General features: G+C 37.9%; 2 protein-coding genes and 2 long non-coding RNA genes across 5 annotated transcripts; all 4 read right to left on the bottom strand.

The window, feature by feature from the left end:
• Positions 1 to 186: 186 nt before the first annotated feature.
• On the bottom strand, positions 187 to 1,206 carry LOC137963365 (uncharacterized). The gene is made up of 3 exons (XR_011115197.1): positions 1,122 to 1,206; positions 821 to 967; positions 187 to 388 (listed from the first exon to the last, which is right to left on the bottom strand). It is a non-coding gene; the product is annotated as an uncharacterized lncRNA (long non-coding RNA).
• A 135-nt stretch (positions 1,207 to 1,341) lies between these two features.
• Positions 1,342 to 2,143, bottom strand: LOC137963371 (uncharacterized). Its single transcript, XR_011115198.1, has 3 exons — positions 2,093 to 2,143; positions 1,870 to 1,928; positions 1,342 to 1,445 (listed from the first exon to the last, which is right to left on the bottom strand). It is a non-coding gene; the product is annotated as an uncharacterized lncRNA (long non-coding RNA).
• Positions 2,144 to 10,278: 8,135 nt separating this feature from the next.
• Positions 10,279 to 13,131, bottom strand: LOC137963355 (probable serine/threonine-protein kinase PBL11). Its single transcript, XM_068810490.1, has 7 exons — positions 12,959 to 13,131; positions 12,723 to 12,829; positions 12,358 to 12,602; positions 11,903 to 12,038; positions 11,202 to 11,344; positions 10,997 to 11,087; positions 10,279 to 10,798 (listed from the first exon to the last, which is right to left on the bottom strand). The coding sequence occupies exons 2-7, from the start codon at positions 12,802 to 12,804 to the stop codon at positions 10,401 to 10,403; spliced, it is 1,095 nt and encodes a 364-aa protein (XP_068666591.1). The 5' UTR covers positions 12,805 to 12,829; positions 12,959 to 13,131; the 3' UTR covers positions 10,279 to 10,400.
• Positions 13,132 to 13,275: 144 nt separating this feature from the next.
• LOC137963339 (probable serine/threonine-protein kinase PBL1) lies at positions 13,276 to 17,648 on the bottom strand. Of its 2 annotated transcripts, none has more exons than XM_068810477.1 (8): positions 17,581 to 17,648; positions 17,161 to 17,333; positions 16,588 to 16,773; positions 15,814 to 16,067; positions 15,577 to 15,712; positions 15,354 to 15,490; positions 13,927 to 14,050; positions 13,276 to 13,757 (listed from the first exon to the last, which is right to left on the bottom strand). In XM_068810477.1, exons 3-8 carry the CDS (start codon positions 16,766 to 16,768, stop codon positions 13,417 to 13,419), a joined length of 1,173 nt encoding a protein of 390 aa, XP_068666578.1. In that variant the 5' UTR covers positions 16,769 to 16,773; positions 17,161 to 17,333; positions 17,581 to 17,648; the 3' UTR covers positions 13,276 to 13,416. The 2 variants fall into 2 exon arrangements, with proteins under 2 accessions (XP_068666578.1, XP_068666583.1); XM_068810482.1 differs by having other exon boundaries at positions 13,276 to 13,535.
• Between the last annotated feature and the right edge of the window lie 797 nt (positions 17,649 to 18,445).

Below are 18,445 nucleotides of genomic sequence, written 5' to 3'. Positions count from 1 at the left end.
TCTGGTGAGAGGGAGGTGATTCACCTAGGATACAGGATTGAGTCTAACCACTGACCCACCCCTTCTTGAATCTGAATTGACCTGACTGAGTCATCAACTCAGTGAGTCTGAAAACCATACATCATTTGAAATTAATAACCTTCCCAGTGCCACAGCTTCTTGCTGCTGCCACTTTTCTGACGTAATGGTTTTTTTATAAGATGTTCAACAGGGTTATGGAGAAACAAAAAAATCAGGGTCAGCGAGTCTGATGCTCACTGCTGAATGCAGGTTTCCACCTTACATGATGCCATTCTCTAAAAAGTTTCTTAAAATATTGTTAAGTGGAGAGAGCAAGGAACACGATTTCCTGAGAAGATTGAGAAACTAACTGCAAATTTCAAATGACCTGCAGAGAGAAATGGCACAAACTTGTAAGTTCACATGTTCAAACAAGTTTCTTAAAATAATAACTCATTGCAACTGTTAATAACAAGTTTCTTGTGTCTTTCCACCATTACATGATGCCATTCTCCAAAAAAAAAAATTTTATGTGAATGAGATCTTGCAAAAAAGGCATGCAGTTCAATTTTAGGCTTTAACAGAGTCTGCAAGTAGAGAAGGATAAATAAATCTTTCTAGTCATCAACTTGTCCTTGCTCTTCAATTGCTGGCAGCCAAATCACTTGTAGAAACTAGGCAGTTGATTCACAATATGTACACTTTCATCACCAAATTATGTACTTAGTAATCTTCTAATGAAAATCAAATTCGTGAATGTTTATGATAAATTAGACACAATCACCTCTCAAGAAAAGAAAACCTCAGTTAAGACTTAAACCTATTATCTCCTTCAGACAGCTGGATTTGGGGGTCGTGCTACGGCCTGCTGCTGCTGGGATCCTTGTTGCCCAGCCGGCTCTTCATTGTTCATTGCTTGGGTGAAGGCATTCATGACAATAAGTCCAAGCGAGATCATTTACATCCACTAAAATATATTACCCAAAGAAAAAAGGAAAGATAGAAAGATCGTTTTAAAGGTTTTCCATATATTAGAATCAGAAAATACAGACAAATAAATCAGATAGATAAATTTCAGTAGGCAGGAACACAAGAAACATTAACAGTATAAAAGTACTCACATATTTAGAGCAGAATGACCTTTCTAGAGGCTTGACTCCTTCACCTTCTCCATCCTCCCCACCGAGAAGTTCCTCCATAAAAACTGGACAGGAGCCTTAAAAAATGTTGGTAGCTGAATGTAAACAAGCTTATTGAGTGGGAATATTGCAAAATTAGTGGTGAAAATCATTAAAATAAATTTCATACCTCTATTTATTTATTTATTTATTGTGGGTGGGGATAATCTCATTTCAGCATCTTCACTAGGTTGGGAGCAAATATAGATCTTTATAGTTCGTAGAATCTGATCAAATTGGATAATCACTTCAGCATCAAGCTGATTCCTGCAGAATCAAGTGCAGAATCAAGTGATCCAAGTGGATTCCTACTTAAAAGTCAGATTAATGAACTATTTCCAGGAAAACAGTCAAGCAACAGAAGCCACCAATCCAATTCGAGTGATGTGAAATCAGATACAAAACTGAATCCCACAATTTTGTCAAAAATGAAGTACAGATAAGAAAACATTGGTAAGGAACATTTTAATTTTTCTCATAACACCATTTATGTTTGAATTATATTGTTATTAGCTTTCATGTGCCGTGGCATTCTTAAAGGACAGTTTTCTTCTCACTTTTCAGAATAACCTTTGGCACATGATTGCACAGCAGTCATTATCAATAGACTCCAGATGGCAAAAATAAATAAATAAATATCAGCCACAATTATTGCTAAAAACACAAAGAAAAGATAGTTCAAAATTGTTACCTTGGTGCCTGATCACCATTCTTCAGGACTGTATGAGTTAAAAGCCCACATTTTGTTGGCTGCAATTTTGAATTGAATCAGTGGTCTACCAATCACAAGGATAATATTGGAAAAATAGGCCCATGTGTTTCTCCACAGTGTCTTTCTCTTCCTATTCTCCATACAAATTGGTGGCACTAGAATTTCAGGTATAGATGCAACATAATTCATGCATTTGACTTACAAATTTTAGCCCCCGTCGATAAAACCATAATTAACAGCCAAAATGTTCACACCTTCCTGCAAGAAATAAGCATAAAAATTTTATCATTTTAAAGAAATGCAGGTCATGAATTTAAGAATATAGTTCCTACATAGTTGAAAAGCTCAATCAGATATTTGTAGAACATAATAACATAGTTAGTGTTCCTAGTAACAAGGAGTTTCTCTCAATTCCTAAAGTAGAAGTTCATTAACTTCTTTGACAGTCATAAAGGTCAGTTACCAGCTTCAGAGACCCAAGATATACTGCTGATCACATGACAAAATTTCCTGTGGGTTGATTCAAAGTTTTAGGCCAGTGTATATGATAATTGAAAGGTTCAACTAAGCAGAATTAATAGTTTCAAATTGTTCCTTGCTTTTTCTATTCACAAATTTCAGTAACAGTAAGAGTGTGTATACTCAATGTCATTTGCCTTAAAAAAAGTTATTTCACAATAAATATCCAAAAGCATAGATACAAAAATAACAGTTGTCATAATGCCAAAAACATGACTAGATCAATAGGACTGCATTAATGGATATTGCACTTGTGCATTTCAATGACTATATGTCTTGTTTTTAGATGAGCTCATTTGATCATTTGCAGTAGCTATTCGCTGCCTGAAGGCAGAGAGAAAATCATAATCCGAGTCATTTACTTTGTATGCTATTTCCAAGATTGAGAATAAAGGTGATCTCAAATGTATTAGTGTTAGCATCATATATCCTCAGAATTCAATCTTCTTGGTGTCTGAAAGGTGTTTTTTGGACTTACTGTTCAGTTCAAGGGTGAAAGTGTCAATATATTTCCAGAAAATCAATATTACACTGAGAGACAGAGAGGTTTCAATCCCAATTTCTTCCCCTTTCTCTCATATATTCCCGTAAATGATAACCCTAAAAAAATTACAATAATGCACACCCCCCCCCCCCCCCACTTAAGCTATTTTATATATGTATGTACGATAACATCCCCCTCAAATGGATGCTGGTAAGTCAACCAGCAACAATTTGCCAACCAAAAATTGATGCCGTTGTCAAGTCATTGTTTTGGTGAAGACATCGGCCACTTAAAGATCTGAAGAAATATAAGGAAGAGATATCACCCGACTCTCCAAGGTATCTTGGATAGAATGACAATCAACCTCAATATGCTTGGTGTATTCATGGAAAACGGGATTGGTGGCAATCTGAATAGCACTAGTATTATCAGCATGAAAAGGGGTAGAAGTAGTCTGAAGAAACTCAAGCTCCACAATAAGACCACGTAGTCAGTCAATCTCAGAACAAGTAGTAGACATGGCACGATACTCGACCTAAGTAGAGGATTTAGAAACACGATCTTGTTTCTTACATCTCCAAGAAATTAAAGCATCACCTAAAAACAAACACCAACCCGTAGTAGATCGACATGTATCCGAACACCCAACCCAATCAGCATCACCATAAGCAATAAGTTGAAGAGATGAGGTTGTAGGAAAGAATAACCCACGAGTAGGAGAACCTCAAAGATAGCGGATGATGTGTCAAACTGCAACAATATGGAGATGCTGAGGAGAGGATATACTCCTCACGAAGAAGTTCACTGAAACAAGCATCTAGAGATGGTACATGACGATAATTCATCAGATTAGAACGTGCAATTTCAAAATCAGAACAGAGCTTCATCAAGAATTGATCTCTTTTGCTTGTTTCATGCACTGCTTGAACAACAGAGAAAGCGGCAACGAGAACATTAGCATCAACAATGTCTGAATAGTTAGCCCAAAGATTTTGAAAACCAGAAAAATATTCCTCAATGGAGAGACTTACTTGTGTGAAATTAGCCATATCATACTCCAATTGCAAACGCCGAGCCGTGTTGTCTTGATGGTAAACCTTGTTGAGGTAATTCCATATCTCAACGACATTTTTATAAGGCCTCATATTGAGAACAAAGTGAGGCTCAACGGAGCCAAGGATCCAGGTCATGACCCAAACATCCTTGACTTTCCACTTGGACAAAGCCTCAGTCTTGCGAGGTGCGGGATCACTCCCATCTATATGACCCCATAACTCTTTTCTCATAACAAATAAACGAAACTGAAATCCCCTGGCAGTGTAATTTTTACCCGTGAAACGTAAGGGAACCAGTCTAACCTTTCAGATGACATGATGAAATCCAGATGATAAAATCCAAACGGCAACAACAAAATCCAACAGAAATCCAACGAAATTCAACCTCTCTGCAAACGGAACCCCTACGGAATGAAAATCCCCACGAAATCCTCTACAAACGGGAACGAGGCTCCCCTAAAAATGAAATCCAACGGAATGAAAAATGTGAGAAGAAACCTCTCTGGACAGAACCACCGAAAGCCCACGAAATCCTCTGCAACAGGGAACGAGTCTCCTCTGCAAACGAAAGCCACAAAGAACTCAGACAAACCAAGAATGTGCACAGAAACCTCTGAAATCCACTACAGAAGACGAACCTAGAACCGACGAACTGAGAAAGAGGGGAAAGATAACCCACCTTTGAAAGCACCAAAAATGTCGAAGGAGTACTCTCTGATGATTTCCAAATGCAACTTAGATGGAGCCAAACAAAGCTCTGAAAAAATTCCTACGAATTAAGCTCTGATACCATGTAAATGTATTTCCAGAAAATCAATATTACACCAAGAGGCAGAGAGGTTTCAATCCCGATTTCTTCCCCTTTCTCTCATATAGTCCCGTAAATGATAACCCTAAAAAAATTACAATAATGCCCCTCCCCACTTAAGCTATTTTATATATATATATACGATAACAGAAAGAGAATAGATAAACTGGTTTTGTTGCTTCAACTTCAATTACAGAATGTTTTGGCTTTCTAATCTTACAGAATTCTTTCTTTTTTTGGCATATATCAAATTCTCATAGTTTATTGAAGAATTTTTACTGGCAACCGAAACAAACATAAAATCGTTAATCTTTCTCTAGACGAAAAGTGGATTTGGCCTCTGGTTCAATGCTCGCATATGAAGGTTTCTAGTACAAGTTTATGGGTTCCATGTCTCACCTGGAATCGGTGCAGTGTGCATGTGTAATTAGCATTAAAAATGGCTTATTAGAAAAAAGAGAAGGTACACGATTTTAACTTGGGCAAGAAGCTGTGAATGTGCAACTTAGTTGAAGCATGCAAAAGGAAAGAAGTATTCAGATGTTGATTGGAATTCCATCTTGGAACTTTGATTGACTTCTCAAACAACTAATTTTCAGTCCATAATCAGAAGTAGTTTTCCTGGCTTATCATATCTCTGGATTTTAGTATGACAACTTGTTCTTATAAGTCATTTTGAGCAAATCATGGAGATGCCTGTAGGCTTTGTGTGGTTGCACAAAAATTGAAGGAGAAAAAAAGAAAACAAAGATGGAAAGTTATTATCCATTGGCTGGTATAAGAGAAATGTGAAGAGAAAATAAATAGTGAAACCAAGCTATTTTCCCTGTTAGGTGTTACAATTTTCTTTAAAAAAAGTTATAAATTTAGAGGAGAAAGAACAAAGAGAGAGAGAGAGAGAGAAATGAGAGAGAAAACTTTATCTGACTCCCTCTTTTTTTCAAATGCAGCCTAGTCCTTTACAATCAAAAGAGAGAAGCATTAAACTTCCTCATGCCCAATTTGCCTAGTCAATACGGCAGACTCAAAGTTTCTATTTTTTTTTGTCTATCTACTCTGACAAAGAAAAACTCACCCAAGATGGCAAGAGTTGCAGACTTAGGTAGTTTAATTACTTGACAACGTAGATAAAAGACTAAGCAAGTTTAAGCTTCAGGTGCTTCTATTGGATTGACTTCCAGTTATTCTCATAGCCAAATCGGACACCTCTTCAGTGGTAGTTAACCAAGAAAACCAGCACTATATGAACCTCTAAAAGTAAGTAGATTCAGGGAAGAAGGAAGACAACAGTGCATGCAATCTATAAGGAAGATACGAAATTAATCTAACATTATAAGCAGCTTAGATTTGCTGAAAATTTAGACAATTCAGATACATACACTTTAAGTAGAAGAATCTTATAACGAATAATAGCATTTAAAGCAATTTTCCTCTTTCTGAAGCAAGAAAAAAAAAAAAAACAGAAATAGCAACTTAGATGATACAAGAATAACCAAGTTTATGCTTCAGCTTCAGCTTCTTATTCTATTGGATCTGCTTCTTGTCATTCTCAAAGCCTCATCGGCACATCGGACACCTCTTCAGCACGTCTTTTTTTTGGTGCTCTCTTAGTTGCAGATTCTGGTTTATCAGCCTCAATGTCTGGTAAGTTAAAGTTCTTGTATGTGAACGGCAGCACAGTTATCAAGTCCTCGTGTGAATTAAGAGGGAGGACGACGGTCATCGTTTTCCTTGAGATGTTGTAATGAACAGGACCTTCACTTGTCTGGAGATAGAGGATCTGAAGATGTTCATTGAAAGTACTCAGTCGAGTGACGGATGGGCATCAATAGGCTGGTCTAATTATTTCAGCAAGCTTCAAATTCAATGTTGCCTTCGGCACACTATGGATTTTCTTCCACATACGTTCTCCTATCCCGGTAATTCCAATTTCCTCCTCAAGAACCCATATGCAAAGGCCATGGATGACACAAATCTGGCTGTAGTGGATGCGCCCCTCAGATTCCCAGATGAGTCCACAATAAAAGGACCGAGTCCAAGGCAAGCTGAGATTTCGGAAAGTCTCTGTCTTCACACAGAACATCACTGAGTATGATGGCTGAAGCCAGTATATATTCCCATTGCTATACATGGAAGAGGCACGCAATAGAAAGCCGGAACGACTAAGGTCCCAAAGGTGTTGAAAAGAATCATCAAAAAAATTAGCTGGCTTTGTCTTCCATTCTCTGGTTTCAGAATCGAAGATAGCAACTTTGAGACCTCCAGAGCGTGTTCTGTTTGCTCCACGGGAAAGGTGCAAGTATGTGACGATCAATTTGTAGTGACTGCTAATGGGACCGAATGCTAAACCCATAGCAGTAGGAAAGGGGTCATGTGCCATACTGAAAGGAGGAAGAGGAGGTAGATGGGTGAGATGCTTGGTAAGAGGGTTGTAGAGATGATAACTGTAGTTTACATCCTTGTGGGCTTGCTTGCAGTAGAAGATAACGCCATAGCATGAACCCATGTTCCAGACATTGCCAGGCGTAAGGAAGACGAAGGAGTCTTGGAGCGTGAGTGCTCCTTTGTCATCCAAGCGGTAGAACATACATTGGGGTGTTAAGGCACTACCGCGGTATTCAAGATAGACGAAACCATAGTCAATAAGTTTGGCAGGGAAAGAACCAACTTTCTTGATCAGTTTCTGCCACTCTTTTGACACAACTTCACACTTGAGTAGTGATTTCTTGGGCAGACGAGAAAGAATTTCTAGTGAAATATTTTTAGGCAAGTTCACCTCCATTGAAATAACCTCGTGGAATCTTTGTATCTGTAAGAAAGATAAAAAAGACGATGAACAAAAAAAAACCTAACTTAATGGTAAAGATTGAGATATAAATACAAAAATAAACCTATTTAAGTTTATGCTAGGAAACATCCAAAAGTTTTTAAGTAAGTTGGAGTCAAGAGGTAAATCCAAGAAGAAAAACGAAGCCTATTTTAAATTCATTTCTGATACAGAAAATCCCTAAGTATCATGCGGCGGGGGGGGGGGGGGGGGGGGTTACCAAATCATAAGTCCTCCAGAAACAGTTGCATAGTCATAAACTTGGAAAAAACTTTTAACCCTGGGGAGCTAACAAATGGACGACTTTGCCCAAAAATGAAAATTTAGACATAGCTAAAGTCCTGAGAATCAGACCCCAATCAGTGGCACAAACAATATACAAATACGAATTCAAGGACAAAAAGACGAACTCCTAAAACACTGAGACAAGAAAAAAAATCTCATATAGCAATCCAAGCACCAAACATAGTACTCCAAAGCTCCCCTGTTCACAGAACCCGATGGAGTGAATGAAAATAAAAAAATCAGGAAACAAATGAAACCTCGAATTAGATAGCTCAGAAGTTAATTGAACCATTAGTACAAGAAATAACCCAAACGAGAAGAGGTAAAAAGAACTGCTAACATCATCACCTTCGAAAAGAGTCAAACCGAACTACTCACTTCCCCGACGACAAGGAAGAAGAAGACCAAATTTATAAGCACACCAGCGAGGAGCAAGAATGGAGCGAAAACCAGGAGTTTCTACTTGAATAAAGTAAGTTTCCACTTAAATAAATAAAGTAAGTTTCTACTTAGACGCTGATTTGGACTCGTTTATTGGCAAAACAGACCTCGTAAAGTTTCCATGTTTAGTTTAACTGAATGGGTATAATAGTCAAACTAAGTTTCAACCTCCTGGGAAGCTTTACCCGACGCTGATTTAGAAATTTCAGTGGTTGAAGGACTCTAATGAATCTGAATCCTCCTGGCAAATTTCCTTCACTCCGATTTCTCTATTTAAGAAGACCCCAGATGAACTCACTGTTTCATTCATCCACGAAGATTTCAGTTCAGAGTTTCCGGGGTTCCTTTGATCTTCTTTTCTGGACACACAGCTCCAATCTTGCTGCTTGGAGGTGCCGGTGCCGGACACCATGGATGCAGACTTTGAGGGCATTTCTAAAGCCGTTTCTGATTTCTTTGATTACGGTAACGGACAGTACGTGACCGTCGAGAGAGAAGGTTTCAAGGTTTATCTGCTTTCCCATATCTATCGACCTTACGCGCCTCACAGTTGGAGTGTTATCTACGGTGGAGAAGAAGAAGAAGAAGCACTCCAGGTGAAGGAGGAAGACGATAACGAGGGCGACCGATCAGAGAGTGGCGATGAAGAAAAGAAAGTTCAAGAGCCCATCTCTGGGGAGGAAATTAAAGTCGACGGAGGAGGAGCAGAAGATAGGGGTACTGAACCTTCGACCAAGAACAAGAAGATGCGGATCAAGAAGGGAAACGGCAGCGGGAAGAAGTGTTTCAGTTTGAAAAAGATCAGCAAGCAGAAGATGATGAAGAGAGGACTATGGGTCTCCCACAAGCAGAGGAAAGAGTTACTGCGGGAGTCAACAATAATCGAGACAGGGGTATGAAGAGGGAACAAAGACATTCCGTTGTCGTAAATAGTGTTAAGGAGAGGGTGATGGCCCCTTTGTAAGAGATAAACTAAGAGAAATGGTAGAACGATCTTATAAAAAGATTTATTTTCAGTCGAGAGTCGAGATCGATCAATTTAATCTTACGTGTCTTAGGGAAAGCCATGAAGGATTTAATCCACTTCATCTCTTCTTTCTTCCTGTCTTTCTCACTTTCTAATTTCTTTTTGCTCTTCTCGCTGCATTGCAGAGCCGCGATGCTCTGTTTTTTTTTTTTTTTTCCTTTTCCGTGTCTCTATCTCGGATGTCTTTCTTCTATTCTTTCCTCTTCTGTCTCTTTATTGTGTTCCGACCTTGGTCCTTTTCTTAGTCTTCTGTTTCTTTCTTGTTTTCAGACCTTGGTCCTCTTGTTTATTGTTTTCTCGTCCTTAGCTGTTCCCATTTCTATCTTGTTCTCTTCCTCTGGATGCAGCTCTGACGGGCTGCGGAACTTCCCTCCGCCGTCGACAGCGTTCCCGCCACGCATTTTCGAGGCCAGCCATCACCGAGGCGATCCCAGGAAGGGGAAGAATTCCGGCGTTGGCTGTTGCCGGACCCAATTCGGACGTTGATCCGGTACAACTTCCAGACAACGTTTCGTCCGGGAAGGATACCAGGCAAAGTTATGAAATTTGGTTCAAATCGCTCGGACTCGCCCGAGTCGATTCGGTTATGTAGAAAATTGTGTAGAATTTGCAGAATCTGTAAAACTCGGTCGCTGAAAGAGCTGTCTGAGTTTTATGTAAAGTTGCCCGAGTTTTTAAATCTTGATGCAGTCAAGAAAGCTTTCCATGTGAAGGTAAAAGTACCACCTTTAGTAGGACAATTTTTATCATATATATCATCAAGTTAACAACATGAGAATAAAGAACACTCAAGAATACTCAAAAACTAAAAGAAAACTTTGTGATTTCTGATGCAATCTGCAGAAAGACGATTCAAAAGGTTGGGTCGTCGACAGAAATGAAAGATAGAGCGAGAAACCAGTATGTAAAAATTTCTGTGTTTGTAATCTGTAACGTCTAATTATTTGTGCTTTCATCTTGAATTCAAATGTGAAGAAAAAAAGCTTAAAAAATACATATTAAGACCCTACGGATATGTACATATTTTTGAAGATTTTTTTCATTCACCTTGGGGCCTCTGGATTTCAATCAAGGGAGGGTCGAAGAGAACTTTCAAGCGAATCGGCCACGGTTGTTATCTGCATGTCAATCTGGTGATCCTCCCGCAACTTAATCATGCAAACTGCCATTTCAAGTACCCTCACCACTGCATTCATGTGAGGCCTGTGATCCTCTTCATTTAGAAGGCAATAAAAAGCAAGCATGGCGACCATGTAGGCGCATCTCTTTGAGTTCTGGCCTCCTATCCTATTATCCATAATCTGCAGCATTTTCCTTTTCTCTATCAAATATGGCATTGCCCATTCCACAAGTGATTGCTCCCCTTTTTTTTTCTCCTTGTCTAGAACTTCTCGACCAGTTAAAATTTGTAGAAGAATGATGCCAAAGTTGTACACATCGCTCTTGTTTGCGTTTGATATGCCTTACAAAGAGAACCAGCGACAATAGTCCAGGAATAAGATCAAGGACATTATGGGTTGTGGAAATGAAAAGTTTAAGCTCTGTTGGTGATTGATTCTATCCACTTGTATGTGTGGGGCATACATCCTAACTCAAGAAGCAGAACTACAGATGAATGAACTATATTGATGCAAGCATTTTTTCAATTAATCTCTGTTACCTCTTTTTCCATAGTCAGATGCTCTGCTGCCAACAATGTAACTGTGCCTTCCCATTACCAGTCCGAAAATTGAAAGTTTTGCCCCATATTCCTGCAGGGAAAATGAGATACAAGTTTAGAATCATTCCCCAATTTATATCTCTAGCCAGTAATCAAGGAATGGCACTTGATTACAGGAATTTGTTGTTAGTACAGGGGAACTTACATGGCTAAGAAGAATGTTGGATGACTTGAGATTCATGTAGGTCACTGGAGGTTGTTGACTGTGAAGAAAAGCTAGAGCATTAGCAGCTCCGAGGGCAATTTGTATTCTCACTCCCCATGTAAGACTCTCATAGGTGCTGCTCTCTGCATGAATGATGGGCATCCGATAAGAACGACGAATACAGTAATCTGAAATTCTATACTTTTCTTGTCCACTGAAGAAAATTCAGGTCCTTAAGTTAATAAAAAAAACATATGCAAATTAGAAGAATGACAGTTCATAACCCGGTTTAGGATCAAACCAACGACATCAAATTGCATTTAAATAACTAATTGAATAAGCAACTCAAAATACAGCAGCCACTAAACCTTTCCTAAGAGAAGTTACAGGCCTCTGTGGAGTGTTGAAGTAACTGATTCTGATTGATAGATATATGGTAATAATCCAACACGATTAGTGTTAGTGTTGCAGCATGGTGAAAGTGCATACTTTGTAGATTATTTAATTTCTTCAATTTCTGAGAATGAATCTGCTTCCAGACATGTGGATCAGGCCTCTGACACAATGTTCACATGTGGAGATTTCAGGTGTATAGGTGCAAAGGGCTTGGATTCAAGTCTGTCCAGAGGAATAGGGTGCCGTGTGTATGTCTAATCAACATTCAAAGAAAATCTATTTCCAGACATTAGGATAGTACTCACTTCTATAGAGGTGATCGTCTAGACTACCCTTGCTAAGATATTCAGAGACTATGAGATGCTGATCACTCTCGGAACAGTACCCAATAAGCCTGGCAAGATTAGGATGAGAAAACCCGGTTACATTGTTCAAACCAACCTGCCCAATAGCCATGTAAAATATAACATCAATTAGCACAAAAATGATATAGGATATGATTTGGATTCTCTGGTAAAACAAACTTTTAGTGAAAATGGCTTACCAAACCTAACCCATCTCTGGTGTCTTAGTGGAAACCTAAGAAGTATATTTCCACGAGGAGATAAAAAACTTTTTACAAATTCTATGCATAAACAGGAAAGAAGTTGCTCTTTGAAATACTTAAAATGATGCCCTTTTAGGTTTAAATGTGACCCAAATGCGTCAAGAATGAAAAGAATTCCATCCCAAGTTTGGAAAACGGAATGGTCATCCATACCAATAGTTCAGCAAATCCTGGAAACACACAGTGGTTGATCTTCTTAACTGCAACAGGCAAAACAGCGGCAGGGCTTGCTCCATCATCTTCAATACTCTCTATGAAGCCACTGTAGACGGGTCCAAAGGAACCTCTCCCCACGCAGTGATCATCAGAGAAGCTTCCTGTGGCACTTTCGAGCTTTTCAAGGTCAAAGACTGAGAGCTCAGGTGATGATGCATCAATATAGTTTACATGTGCAGAGTCTGTTCAACCAAACCATGATTTTGTTTTTTTCAGTTGGACCCATTAAAACTCTAAATTTAATTAGAAAAGCAACAGAAGAAATCTGGATTTCATAAGTTTGAATATCCTTCTGGAGGTACCTGAACGTTGAGCAGCGGTGACTTGGTCATGAGTGCATTGTGACTTGATTTGTAGTTTCCGCTGCTTGAGACAGTTTCCCATAAGGCCAAAGTACAACTCAGGAAGTCTGATCACCGCATGGTAACAAATCAGTATTTCAGGATTGAACCAACAGGTTCAGAGTCAATCGACGAAGATGTTAGAAAAGAGAAAAAAGGGAATGGAGAAGGTAGATGAAATGGATAAAGAAACGCACCTTGAAGCTCTTCTGAAGCAGAAAGGAGACGAGGCCTGGGTGGTTCAGTGCACCCACTTCCGAGGGAAGTGGAGAGTGGGGAGTCTTGCATGCATGGCATTGAATACTGATTGGGTAGCAAAAATAACGGAAAAGATATGCTCTTACCCCAAAAATCTTCTTTCAATGAGAGAGCCATGATCCGACGGGTGTAACATAATTTATTTAATATTTTATTATATTATATCTTTTATTTAAACCAAATTATTAAATGGTAAAACAAGTAATTGGGTACTAAATAAAATAAATAACAAATCTGACGAATTAAAAAATAAATCTAAAGAAGAACCGTGATAATAACAATTACTATAGTGTACACACAATCAGAAAAGTTATTACCATGATTACTTTATGAATGAATTTGAGAAAAAGAAAAAAAAAAAGAAAAAAAAATGCTCGATAGCTTCTCAGAGATCTATTCATCCCTGACTTGCATTTTTCTGTTGCCTTCCAATTGCAGGGCCCTCGTCTAGCATCTTAAGCACTTTCACCACATCATTCATGTCTGGTCTCCGATGTGATTCTGCCAAACAGTGATCTGCGAGTGTAAACAACACAAAAAGTGACCTCCTAGAGCATTGGTTTCTCACCCTCTCATCAACAACCTCGTAGAATAATTTCTTGCGCAAATGAGGTCGGACCCATTGAACTAAATTTCTTTCCTTCTCTTGCCGGCTTGAATCGACAACTGGGCGACCACACACAAGCTCAAGTAGTAAGACGCCAAAGCCATATACGTCGTCAGTCACTCTCAAATGGCCTTAAGGGAAGAAACAAATAAAAACGTGTCTTATTTTTGATGTCTTGAGAGAACATACAAACAGTTCTAAAACAAAGTCACTAACGTTAATATCCATGGCAGGCTTGTCAGTTATGGAAAAGTCAGTATTCAGAAGCCAAATATTAACCCAACCCATAGTGTCTCTCACCTGTTTGATAATATTCAGGGGCAACGTAACCATAGGTGCCATAAACTCGAGTTGATACATGTGTTAATAAACCGGTTGGTCCATCTTTTGCCAATCCAAAATCAGAAAGTTTTGCACCAAATTCCTGCAGAAGAAAATGGTTCAAAAATAAAACCATAAGATTCTATTTTCAAAAAAGAAAAACTATAAGATTCCATCCAACTTTGAAAATGTGTATTATAGCAGCTTAATTCTATTAACACCATAAATTCTAAACTTCCATATCTTTTCTTCTGTTAGGTTAGTGCATTAAAAGCCAGTACTCCAGGTCTTGCAACTTCCGCTTTGTAAAGTAACTAGTTTTGCAATCCAACGTTGGCTGCAGCAAGTCAAGATACATACAAGTACTTCATTTTTTTTATGAAGAAGAAGAAGATAAATACAATTCTTGATTATATAAAAACAAGAGATGCTAAAAAAGATCACCCTAGAAACATTTCAATCATCTCTGTGTATCCTTGAAAAAATCAAACTTTCTTACACTCTGCTTGTCCTCACATCATCCCATTAACTCTTGAGAAATATCCATACATGAATTTCCTATTGAAAATTTCTACTTCTGGAATAATTCTTCTTAGTTTCAATGTTTGTTCTTGCATAGAGAAGAGCCTTTAGAATCAGTTGATCAATTATTGCTGATACATCGTCCAGGCTACTGGCACATGCTCAATTTTTTTTCAAGCAAAGATAAAACCTCTCTTCTCTTCAAGTGTATTATTTTCTACAATATAACTCTTTTCCCCTGTTTCTCTGAGGTCACAGCCATAGATATTTTCTGCTAATCTAACTCTCAAATGGACCCAATGAAGTAGGGCCGATGCCAATAAATTAACACCGTGATTATCTAATGCTAACAATTCAAGTTGACAGCAACGATTAGATACTTGAGGCAAACAGATTTGATTCAATAACAGTCTTTCTCTTAAAAAGACCTGTAAACAGTCCTGTTCTTCCCCTCTAATAAGGATACCCATGATGGAATCTACTGGTTAATATTCAGCTGTTGCTTGCAAGTGTACATAAGAGGGATGCAACAGGTTGACAGCAGGAATAGAACTTTTGTGAAAGTGCAATTTGATGAGAATGATGAGAATATATTTGAGGGAAGGAGAAATTGTTTTAGTACTTTAAAGATCTTGATGAGAATGATGAGAATATATTTGAGGGGAAGGGAAATTTTTTTAGTACTTTAAAGACTTTCTCATCCTTTGTATTGCCTAAAAGTTATTCAAAGTGTCACCATGGTTAAGGGGTATCTTGTGTATGTAACTACTCAAAAAATAATAAAAGCAACTATGGATCCCCAAAAATTAGTATCAATGATAGGATTAATACTTATCAAGTAATATAAGAGTAAACTTCAGCATCAGGTAAACGGAGGAACATACAGAATTAAGAAGGACATTGGATGATTTAATATCTCTATATATTACTGGCGGGTCTTGACTGTGAAGAAATGCAAGAGCCTGTGCAACTCCAAGAGCTATATTTATTCTCTTAGCCCAACCAAGTAACTCGCTGTCTCCTGCAAAACTCAGGAATTACCCTACCAGAATGAATCAATTTGTTTTCAGTTGTTATTCGCACCAATAAGGGATAAAGAGTACTCACCACAAAAAAGATAGTTGTCCAAACTCCCTTTCGACATATATTCATAAACCAAGTAATACTCTTGCTTCTCAGAACAATGCCCAACAAGCCTCACAATGTTGGGATGGCAAAGACGGGATAACAGAACCACCTCAGTCTGTCAAAAAACTAAATTTCATGAAGAGGACTTCATAATGGTCCTTTACCATGGAATTCATCAATATACACAGGTAAGTGGTATGTAAGATAGAACCTTACCAACCATTCTGGATACCCCTGGAAGCCTTTTGGATTCAACTGTTTAATAGCAACAGGTACACAATCTTCCCCATCAAATGCCCAGCCTCGATAAACTCGACCAAAGCCTCCTTCCCCAATACAATGTTTCTCTGAGAAGTTCAAGGTGGCCAATTTGAGCTCAAGGTAAGTGAAATGTTTTAGATTAGAAGATTCGGGTGGCTTGGCCAGGGCATTATCATCCTTTAGCAATGTTGTGACTACAGGCTGCCTCACTGCAGGAAGATCATGGTTAATAAATTTTCAGTGTTAGCAGTGCAACGTAGTAAGGTTAACTATATGCAGAGTATCAAAATTAAGCCAGTTACACATTAGCAAATCAGTGAAGCTGGAATTGAACAATATCTGTATTCAAAATTCCACAAGAAGAGAAACCCATCTCTCTTCAATATACTTTTGATAACCTGTCCATTCACTAAAGGCAGAACTAGGAGAAGAAACAGTGAGAATAATAACAAGCTTTAGATTTCATCAGCACTGGATAAACCCATGTAAACCAGTGGAAGTTTTAAAATTTAATGTAGGAAACTCTAATACATCAAAGTCTACGAAACAAAAAGCAACTTATAGTCAGGCATCTGCAGGGAACCACATATCTTCATAAAAAGCGAATTCAGATTTCCAATTCTCATGCAGCTAACTGAGAACTGCAATACTAGAAAACTAAAACTAGGAAATCATCATACATAAATTGTAAGATGAAAAAAAAAAAAAAAAAAGGGAAAAGAAGAAAACCTGTGGTGGAATGTGGAACCTCGTGATCAAGATCATTTTTCTTCTCCTCTACACTCTGTTTCTGTACCACATTTTCTGAAGTAGAATTCCAACTTTTCTCCTTATCTCTCTTCACCCCTTTTACTCGTTGTTTGTTCAAATTGTTATCCTCTATTGTGTGTATACACACGCAATTTCCCATTCCACCTGAAGGAGAAAACAGGAAAAACATTTAAAAAAAAAAAAAAAAAGATGTCTATACTGTGCCTCAGGCACTTCCTCTTTCCCTCCATTGCAGAATTCCGACAAGACAGTAAATTGACTGAAATGACCTCACCGAATCGAACGGTGGAGTCATTGTCGATTATTTCACAGTTTAATACTGACATTATCTTCCTCATGATCCTGGACAATCATCATCTCCATATTATATATTTTTATGCTTATTGGCTCAAACTCTGATAAAAACCTTCGTTATCTCTGCGCCTAACCAGCTTCTCCTTTCCCACAGTATTTAATTGTCAACGCATGTAAACTATTAACCCATTGTAAAAGAATATTATCTGAAGCAAGCAGTAAAATATGGTATGAGACCTTTCAAGGAGTAGCCTGCATCTCATGCTTGCTTCACCATGGCACCTCCACCACCAATAGGCACCTACGAATATACTCCCACCAGTGGATGCAGATGCACGAGGACAGAGACAAGAAATGCTCACCAGATTCCCAGAAAAACCTAAAGTCAAAGTCTGCAACCACGATCAAAACTTGAAAAAAAAAACACTTTCAGTCTGTTAAAAATAAATAGATTATAATATTTAAAAGTAAAGAGATTATCTGTACATGCAAAAAGTCCAAATTTTACGGAAGATCAAGACAGTGGAAACGATCGGTTTCAGTAACAGTGGACCAGGATCTCCAATGTCCAATCACAACAGCAGTTTATAATTAATCTTAATTGAGAAAAAAAAGAGAATGTATGTAAGATTCAAGCGCAACTAAGAAAATTCTTACCTCGGTTCGCGGTGGGATCAGAGAGATTATTATAAAAAAAAAAAAACAAGAAACAAAAAAAAAAAAAATCCTCTGATCAGAGAATAACAATGACTGATTTTGCTTTTTATATGGAATGTCGATTCAAAACCCAAATTCGAAACTAATTCGGTCAAAACTGGGGGGGCCCGGGGAATGATCTGGAGCATTTACTTACGAGGAGCTGAATGGCCGGACCCACGTATCCAAGAGCTGGAATCTTGTCATTTCTCAAAAAAAACAATTATAGTAAAATTTTAATTAAATGCGGAGTTAACGGGTTTGTACAAACGAACCGGACTTCAGACCGCATGGTCCCGTCAAATTTAGGTCGTATCAGCCAAATTTAAAAACTGGACCCTAGCTTCGTTATTTACCTATAGCGCGTGTAAATTCTTTTCTTTTCACTCTCTCTCTCAGTCTCAACCATCCATTATTCATTTCAATTATCGCTTTATCTTGAAAATAAAAAAAATATTTCGCCTGTTTGCATCTCCATTTGTTTAATTAATTAATTAATTAATTAATTGTAATTTAATTTTTTTAAATTTATTACAAATTAAATTTTTTTATTAATAAAAAAATAAAATACAACTATTTTATAAGAGTTAATAGACTAATTTTATATAAATTAATGTTTAATTACTAATTTAAGAGTAAAAAAATTAGATACCACGAAATAATAATTTAATTAATTATTTTGATATTATAAAAGTAACTCCCATTTCTGCAATTTTCTCCATAAACTGAAGTCCAGGTCCAGTTCTCACCTGGTAGGGGCTAGACAGATCTTGATTACCTCTTCTTGGATTAGGCATAAGAGGTAAACAACTTCGTCTTCCATTTG

Source organism: Aristolochia californica, unplaced genomic scaffold (genome assembly GCF_029961685.1).
Source record: "Aristolochia californica isolate CCGP_79_NKW_82.1479 unplaced genomic scaffold, dmAriCali1.0.hap1 SCAF_1, whole genome shotgun sequence".
In the NCBI taxonomy this organism is placed as follows: domain Eukaryota; kingdom Viridiplantae; phylum Streptophyta; class Magnoliopsida; order Piperales; family Aristolochiaceae; genus Aristolochia; species Aristolochia californica.
Note: the sequence above shows the minus strand (reverse complement) of the source record. Positions and strands in the feature narration are given on the sequence as shown.

What these genes read in the sequence shown, in the direction of transcription:
- LOC137963355 (XM_068810490.1), bottom strand. Translation starts at nt 12,804, where the DNA reads ATGGGAAACTGTCTCAAGCAGCGGAAACTACAAATCAAGTCACAATGC. An exon ending in CACCGCTGCTCAACGTTCAG is followed by an intron (nt 12,603 to 12,722) that starts GTACCTCCAGAA and finishes TTGGTTGAACAG; the next exon opens with ACTCTGCACATGTAAACTAT. An exon ending in CAGGATTTGCTGAACTATTG is followed by an intron (nt 12,039 to 12,357) that starts GTATGGATGACC and finishes GCTATTGGGCAG; the next exon opens with GTTGGTTTGAACAATGTAAC.
- LOC137963339 (XM_068810477.1), bottom strand. Translation starts at nt 16,768, where the DNA reads ATGGGAAATTGCGTGTGTATACACACAATAGAGGATAACAATTTGAAC. An exon ending in GGTTCCACATTCCACCACAG is followed by an intron (nt 16,068 to 16,587) that starts GTTTTCTTCTTT and finishes ATCTTCCTGCAG; the next exon opens with TGAGGCAGCCTGTAGTCACA. An exon ending in GGACAACTATCTTTTTTGTG is followed by an intron (nt 15,491 to 15,576) that starts GTGAGTACTCTT and finishes TGAGTTTTGCAG; the next exon opens with GAGACAGCGAGTTACTTGGT.